Below are 9035 nucleotides of genomic sequence, written 5' to 3'. Positions count from 1 at the left end.
AAAGTAATCTTTTCTCTAACAATGGAACACTATCTCTCTCTTCCTGAGACTGTTTGCTTAGTTTCTTAAGATATACATCATTATGGCCTGGGTCTGAGGATTGAAATGTCAAGGAAGAAAATGTTGCTTAAGCAAAGTGGTGATGTGGCAGTCACATAGTCTTTTAATTTTAAACTAAACTAAAGTAGGCTGTAGCCTAAGTAACTCCATGTCCCTATTTCTTGTCCCTAACCCCACTAGGTGTGTAGCTCACTGTTATTTTAATTATTTTTTTAAAGTATGCATTATCTATTTTTTTCTAATTTTTATTAAAAACTACTTTCAATAACTGTATTTGTGATAATAACTTTTCCTCACTATCAGTCATCTATACTTTAGTATACTTAACAAGACAGTACCCTTACATATGTGAATGATAGGAAAAGAAATAGGAGAAATTTATAAAAACTGTATCTAGGCTGAAGACCCCAACACCTTTCTCTGCGGAATCACCATGGCGGCTGGGACCCTGTACACATATCCTGAAAACTGGAGGGCCTTCAAGGCCCTCATTGCTGCTCAGTACAGAGGGGCTCAGGTCCACATGCTCTCCGCACCACCCCACTTCCACTTTGGGCAAACCAACCGCACCCCTGAATTTCTCTGTAAATTTCCCGTGGGCAAGGTTCTAGCATATGAGGGTGATGATGGATTCTGTGTGTTTGAGAGCAACGCCATTGCTTACTATGTGAGCAATGAGGAGCTACAGGGGAGTACTCCAGAGGCAGCAGCCCAGGTGGTGCAGCAGGTGAGCTTTGCTGATAGCGACATTGTGCCCCCAGCCAGTACCTGGGTGGTCCCTACCTTGGGAATCATGCATCACAACAAACAGGCCACTGAGAATGCAAAGGAGGAAGTCAGATGAATTCTGGGGCTTCTGGATGCACACTTGAAAACGAGGACTTTCCTAGTAGGCGAATGAGTGACACTGGCAGACATCACAGTTGTGTGTACCCTGTTATGGCTGTATAAGTAGGTCCTGGAGCCTTCTTTCTGCCAGGCCTTTCCCATACCAACCACTGGTTTCTCACCTGCATTAACCAGCCCCAGTTCTGGGCTGTCTTGGGGGAAGTAAAACTGTGTGAGATGGCCCAGTTTGATGCTAAGAAGTTTGCAGAGAGCCAGCCTAAAAAGGACACCCCATGGAAAGAGAAGGGCTCAAGGGAAGAGAAGCAGAAGCCCCAGGCTGAGAGGAAAGAGGAGAAAAAGGCAGCTGCCCCTCCCCCTGAGGAGGAGATGGACAAATGTGAGCAGGCCCTGGCTGCTGAGCCCAAGGCCAAGGACCCCTTTGTTCACTTGCCCCAAAGTACCTTTGTGTTGGATGAATTTAAGCGCAAGTATTCCAATGAGGACACAGTCTCTGTGGAGACACTGCCATATTTGGGAGAGCACTTTTATAAGGATGGCTGGTCCCTGTGGTACTCTGAGTACAGCTTCCCGGAAGAGCTCACCCAGACCTTTATGAGTTGCAACCTCATCACTGGAATGTTCCAGCGATTGGACAAGCTGAGGAAGAATGCTTTTGCTAATGTTATCCTCTTTGGCACCACCAACAGCAGCTCCATTTCTGGAGTCTGGATCTTCAGAGGCCAGGAGCTTGCCTTTCTGCTGAGTCCAGATTGGCAGGTGGACTGAGTCATATACATAGCGGAAACTGGATCCTGGCAGTGAGGAGACTCAGACTGGCTCGCGAGTACTTTTCCTGGGAGGCGGCCTTCTAGCATGTGGGCAAAGCCTTCATCAGGGCAAGATCTTTAAGTGAACATCTCTTGCCATCGCCTAGCTGCCTGCACCTATCCTTCAGGGAGATGGGGGTCATTACAGGAAACTGAACATTGAAATAAAATGCATATAAAAGGCAATCATATTTGTTAAGAATAATTAAAATAATAATCATTATTTATAAAGATTTATTGTATTTATCATTTTACTTGGGCATTACAGTGTGTCAAGGAAAAAAATGGTATTAACTCAAATTTTACCAAAAAGGAAATTGGGCCTCAGATACATTACATGATTGATGAAAGTTCACGTGGTCATTACATGGTGCTGAAGTTGATGCTCAGTTCTCACGAGTCAGTGCCTCCCTTCTCTTCTGATTTATTATATTATTTTAACTTCAGCATATTCTGGTTTGGAAATGCTCACTCCTCCGTCTGGTACATGGGATTTTCCAAGGCAGTGTGACAAAATTGAGGGAGATGAGAACCTCCACTCAGAGAGCCTCAGGAACCATGCTCACCTACATAGAACCACATGTACTTTATCAATGAGCTTGCCAGCCCAAGCCACAGTGTTCCAGGGTGGGAAGTCCAGTGCCACGGGAGTGCTGTACTTGGCTAAAGATTTGGTCTAGTGCTCAGAAGTCTTTTCAGTACAATAGGAGATGTGGCTGTGTTTTATTTGCCCATCATCTCTGGGATCTGTGAGCAGCAGAACATCACTGACCCTGATCAGTGGTTGTATCCAGCTGATCAGAGAACAAAGCCAGGGAGCAGTGTGCAGATGTGGCACAAGGCATCTGAGATGTGGTCCTGGCTTTTAGTGCTAAGCTATTTTTCTCCAGATCTCAGCTTCTCGAAAAGTAATGATACTAAGTTAAGCATTTCCCAGCTCTAACTTTCAAATGAAAAAGGCTATTTCCTTCACTTCAGCCAATGCAAAATATCTCGTGCTGAAAATAAAGAAAAATGTGCTGCTCACTGTTTCTTTGGAATAAAAAAATTTTAGAAATAGCTCCATCATCAGTAACATCTAGAAAGAGATTCCAGCAGTCTAATAATCCTAAAGAATTGGGAAGAAGCTGAAAAGCGATTACAGAAATTGCTAGATAATGGGGGCACTTCTTTCTCAACTACTTTATTTATTTATTTATTTATAAATCATAGCTGTGTAAATTAATCATGGGGCAATCATGGGGCACCATACACTGGTTTTATATACCATTTGACATATTTTCATCACACTGGTTAACATAGCCTTCCTGGCATTTCTCTTAGTTATTGTGTTAAGACATTAGTATTCGGGCGGTGCCTGTGGCTCAGTCGGTAAGGCGCCGGCCCCATATACCGAGGGTGGCGGGTTCAAACCCGGCCCCAGACAAACTGCAACCAAAAAATAGCCGGGCATTGTGGCGGGCGCCTTTAGTCCCAGCTACTCGGGAGGCTGAGGCAAGAGAATCGCTTAAGCCCAGGAGTTGGAGGTTGCTGTGAGCTGTGTGATGCCATGGCACTCTACCGAGGGCCATAAAGTGAGACTCTGTCTCTACCAAAAAAAAAAAAAAAAGACATTAGTATTCTACATTTAGTAAGTTTCACATGTACCCTTGTAAGATGCACTGTAGGTGTGGTCCTATCAATCACCCTCCCCCCTCCCCACCCCTCCCTTTCCCCTTTCCTCATATTCTTAGATTATAATTGGGTTATAGCTTTCATATGAAAGCCATAAATTAGTTTCATAGTAGGGCTGAGTACATTGGATACTTTTTCTTCTAGTCTTGAGATACTTTACTAAGAAGAGCTTTATATTCCAGCTCTATACATTTAAACATGAAAGAGATAAAATCTCCATCTTTCTTTAAGGCTGCATAATATTCCATTGTGTACCACAATTTATTAATCCATTCATGGATCAATGAGTTCTTGGGCTTATTCCATGACTTAGCAATTATGAATTGGGCTGCAATAAACATTCTGGTACAAATATTGTTTTCATAATGTGATTTTTGATTTTCTGGGTATATACCTAGTAGAGGAATTATAAGATCGAATGGCAGGTCTATTTTTAGATCTCTAAGTGTTTGCCAAACATCTTTCCAAAAGGAACATATTAGTTTGCATTCCCACCAGCAGTGTAGAAGTATTCCCCTTTCTCCAGATCCATGCCAACATCTCTGGTCTTGGGATTTTGTGATATGGACTAATCTTACTGGAGTAAGATGATATTTCAAAGTAGTTTCGATTTGCATTTCTCTGATGATTAAGGATGAACTATGAAACTTGAAATAGCTGAAAATGTTCACAAATGGAAAAACATACCATGCTCGGGCTGGGAAGAATCAACTTTGTTAAAATGTCCATACTCTCCAAAGCAATATACAATTTTAATGCAATCCCTATTAAAGCTCCACTGTCATACTTTAAAGATCTCAAAAAAATACTGCGTTTTATATGGAATCAGAAAAAACCTTGAATAGCCAAGACATTACTCAGAAATAAAAACAAATCAGGAGGAATCATGCTACCAGACCTCAGACTATACTATAAATCGATAGTGATCAAAACAGCATGGTATTGGCACAAAAATAAAGAGGTAGATGTACGGAACAGAATAGAGAACCAAGAGATGAACCCAGCTACTTACTGTCATTTGATCTTTGACAAGCCAATTAAAAATATTCAGTGGGGAAAAGATTCCCTATTTAACAAATGGTGCTGGGTGAACTGGCTGGCGACCTGTAGAAGACTGAAACTGGACCCACATCTTCCACCATTAACTAAGATAGACTCTCACTGGATTAAAGATTTAAACTTAAGACATGAAACTATAGAAATACTAGAAGAAAGTGCAGGGAAAACATTTGAAGAAATTGGACTGGGCGAAAAATTTATGAGGAGGACCGCCCAGGCAATTGAGGCAGCATCAAAAATACACTACTGAGACCTGATCAGTCTAAAAAGCTTCTGCACAGCCAAGAACACAGTAAGTAAAGCAAGCAGGCAGCCCTCAGAATGGGAGAAGATATTTGCAGGCTATGTCTCTGACAAAGGTTTAATAACCAGAATCCACAGAGAACTCAAATGTATTAGCAAGAAAAGGACAAGTGATCCCATCTCAGGGTGGGCAAGGGACTTGAAGAGAAACTTCTCTGAAGAAGACAGGCGCACAGCCTACAGACATATGAAAAAATGCTCATCATCCTTTCTCAACTACCTTACACTGTGTCTTTCAATGTAACAATTATTAGCCACATTAAAAAAGTAGCATCACAGAATTCTTACCCCTCAGAGATTTATTCTTGTTTTTTTTTTTTTCTGCAGAACATGACTTATTTCTTTCCCAGCTCCAAATTTAGATAAAATAAGAATATTTTCAGTCATTACCTACAGAAGAGATATTGGGATCTCTAAATCCTTGTGCAAATCTACAAATAGATATCCCTTTTAAAGCTTTATGACATTTTATTCTCTTTTCAAATACCAGCATCCCTAAACCTTCCATAAAATCTATCTATAGATAGTTAAAGAATGTAGTCAAAACCATCAGTTTTTAAGAGGCCATTGAAAAAGAGCAGACTATGTCATTTGAAGCAGATATCTGGGGACATTCATATACATGGATTTCTTTGGAATCAGTGGAAACAGAGAATAAACTCAGGTGGTGTTTGCAGAACTCAGGCATTACTTATGTGTCAGTGTTACAGTCACTTCAGATTTTGATGAAGGTATTGAAATCTGCGATTGCTGCCAGAATTCTCTGCATTGTCTGTGATGGAATTCCACATACACCTGAACAGATATGGTGGTTTTAGCCTATCAGAATTATTTTCTTGGTGCACCCCAGGCCACTCGACATCTTGCCATAACTCTCTTCAAGGCCCCTGCCACATCTCTGTTCCTGAGACTATAGATGAGAGGGTTTAACAGAGGGGTCACTATGGTATAAAAGGCAGAGAAGACTTTGTCTTTGATTGGGGTGTGGTAGGATTGTGGAAGCATATACATGTACAAGGCAGCCCCATAGAACAGAGTCACCACAATCATGTGTGAGGAACAGGTGACAAAAGCCTTCTTCTTCCCTTCCGCTGACTTCATCTGCTGCACTGTGATGAGAATCCGGGAGTAGGATGCAATCACTACGGAGAAGGGGATCAGCAACATCATGACACAGCAAATGTACATCACTGTTTCATAGGCAGCTTTGTCCCCACAGGCCAGCCTCAGCATGGTGGGTGCCTCACAGAAAAAATGATTGATTTCATGAGAGGCACAGAATGGAAGACTCATGGTGATAGGGGTGAGGAGGAAACTGTCCAAAGCACCTCCAAACCAAGAGCTGGCTAAGATCATCCAGCAGACCCGCCGACTCATGAGGACAGGATAGTGGAGCGGGTGGCAGATGGCCACATAACGGTCATAGGCCATAAGCCCCAGCAAGAAGAATTCAGCCCCCACAAAGCCCATGTATAGAAAGTACTGAGCTGTACAGGCAACAAAGGAGATGGTTCCCTTGCCCACAAGGTAATCAACCAGCATCTTGGGCACAGTAGTGGAGATGTACATCATGTCAATGAAGGAGAGGTGGCCGAGGAGGAAGTACATGGGTGTGTGGAGGTGAGGGTCTGTGTGGACTAGGAAGATCATGACCCCATTAGCTACCATGGCCATGAAGAAAATGGCACAAATGACACTGAAAAGGAATCCTGAGGCTTTACTTTGAGTGAAGAGCCCAGTGAGGATGAAATCACTGGACAAGGTCTTGTTGTTTTCATTCATGGTGTTGAGTTTGTCCTAGAGGCATAAGAAGAGACGTATGAGGTTAATGAATATCATGAAAAATAAAATGAATCACTTATACATGTTTGTATAAGCATTATAATTTTAGAATAATATAACTAAATCAATCAATTTTTGGTGGACCGGATTAGCGGCTTCTTCTTTCCTGGCAATTTCTTCTTGATGAAGAGCAATTCCAAAGCTAGTTCCTGGCTGCAGAAGGTTGAATAGAAATTTGGCAATTGGTGCTTGCCACTCAGAGTTGGCTCCATTTGTTTATACAGAGTAATGTGGTACAACTGCAAGACAATTGATTCAAACAATTCAAACTACCAAATACAGAAATTCAGTAAGACATTTAATGGTATTGGGCATTTTTGTGATAATCTTAAAACTGAACAGTCTTTTTTACATATCTGTGTACATGTAACAATAATTATATCTATATTTATAGATACATGTATTTTTATTAGAATTATTTATTAACAAACACATATATGAAAATATAGATATAAAATATATAAAACAAGCTATGCAAATGGAATGCTAATAAGATACATTAAAAATTAGATACTGTGTAAATAGAGTGGACATTAGGAAATATCAGAAAGCAGCTTTCATCCATTCACTTATTTATTCATTCAATTATTTATCATGATCTATCACTTCACTAGTCATTGTTCTAGGATCTATAGATGCCACTGACAAAGTTCTGTTTCTCTTGGAACATATAAGGAAAGAACCGACAATAAACCAATACACATATAATTAATAAGACTCTAACATCTTTCTCTCAGTAAATGAGACAGAAAAGATAGATTTTTGCTTATGACTACAACAGAAAGACAACTATAAGAGTAAGATTAATTTGGAAAAGCACATAAAAACTTCAGTAGCTAGCATTAAAATGAGTTCAAAGAATATATGTACATGAATATGAATGTGTGTGTGTTCTAAAATACTTTAAAATATGAAAGCAAAAATACACAATAATCCAAAAGATTTTTTTAAAAGCATGCAATGAAATTATACTCTTATAGAAAGCAGCTATTTTAACTGTAGCTAAAACATGATGCATAATAAGCATATTTAAAGTGTGGGTTTTACTCTTCAAAGAAAGCAAAACAGAAAAGTACAAAACAAAAAAATAGAATTAAAAGATGCAAAAAGAGAATGACTTAAGCATATACAGAATATAACTTAAGGTGATGTTATAAATGGAATAAGGAATAATTCTATAATTTGAATTTTAAGTGTGCTTACTATAGTCAGTTGGTCTCCATAGAACAATTACTTTCACTAAAGTATATTAGAACTCTAAAGTAATAACAGATTTACATGTAAATCAGAGAATTTTAAATACTTTTTTCATATGCTTAAAGTATTATATAGACCAGGGTTGTTCAACCTTTTTTCTTTCCTGTTGCACATTGGAAGAATAAAACTTGCCTTAGGCCACATACATACAGGTCAGTATATACTTTTTGTGATATCTAACACCAGAGGTAAGCAAAAAAAATCCTTACAAAATCAGTATGTGGTCCACAGGATGTAGGTTGGACGCCCTGATAGGACCAAAGGAAGTTCAAGGGTGCATTACATTAAACATGTCATGAGTAGGTGCGTATGGAATATAGCCAGAAAAAATTTTATACCATCCCATAATGTATTTTTATAGAAAAAATGTGATATAAATAAAGATCCAACCCAATGAGTTAGAAAAATATCCACAAAATAAATTTAAATAATAGGAAGAGAATATAAAAGATTGAAATAGATATTCATGGACTCTAAAATAAGTGACTATATATTTAAAGAGCTGGATCTTTGAAACTAAAACAAAACAGACCTACTTCTAACCATGCTAATAATAGGTGGGGGAAGAAAAATCACATAAAGAAAGCATCACTGTAATTAAGAAAAATGATCTCACCACAGATACAAGAAAAATAGCAACATATTTACATATGGAAGGTTATTTCAATATTATATTAATACTGTTTGAAATTTCAACAATGAAAATGATTTTAAGATATTTTTGTATCCTTATATGCGTGCATGTATACACATCATATAATTATAAATAGAAATAATTCATATACACACATATGTAATCAAAAGTTGACAAGAAATTACTAAGAAATACTAAAGAAGACCTCTAAATTTAGAAAAAATTAAAAAACTATAGTTATTCTCACTCAAAAATGCTTAGTTTAGAAAGTATCCTATGGAAAATCTTTAAAGAGAAGAAAGTTTTAAAATTTCTGTAGTATGTAAAATATATGGAATTAATTTTCCACTTATTTTCTGCATTACATTTTGTTTAGCTTCAAAGATCCACTTATTTTCTGGTTATAAAATAAGTGGAAAAATTAATTCCACTTATTTATTCCACTTATTTTATAACCTCCAAAACATAAATACCCATAATTGTAAACTAATTTCACATCTATACATGAATATTTTTCAAATGAACATTGACTATTTTTTTTTATGATGGGG

General features: G+C 38.4%; 1 protein-coding gene and 1 pseudogene across 2 annotated transcripts; one reads left to right on the top strand and one right to left on the bottom strand.

Annotated features, from left to right (window-relative positions):
* Positions 1-463: 463 nt before the first annotated feature.
* Positions 464-1866, top strand: LOC128572984 (elongation factor 1-gamma-like; annotated as a pseudogene). The gene has a single exon (XR_008376290.1). The product of XR_008376290.1 is annotated as an elongation factor 1-gamma-like (transcript).
* A 3713-nt stretch (positions 1867-5579) lies between these two features.
* Positions 5580-6533, bottom strand: LOC128572541 (olfactory receptor 2T6). The gene has a single exon (XM_053572568.1). It carries the CDS (start codon positions 6531-6533, stop codon positions 5580-5582), a length of 954 nt encoding a protein of 317 aa, XP_053428543.1.
* Between the last annotated feature and the right edge of the window lie 2502 nt (positions 6534-9035).

Source organism: Nycticebus coucang, chromosome 20 (assembly GCF_027406575.1).
Source record: "Nycticebus coucang isolate mNycCou1 chromosome 20, mNycCou1.pri, whole genome shotgun sequence".
Taxonomy (NCBI): Eukaryota; Metazoa; Chordata; class Mammalia; order Primates; family Lorisidae; genus Nycticebus; species Nycticebus coucang.
This window is presented reverse-complemented; position numbering and strand designations above follow the sequence as displayed.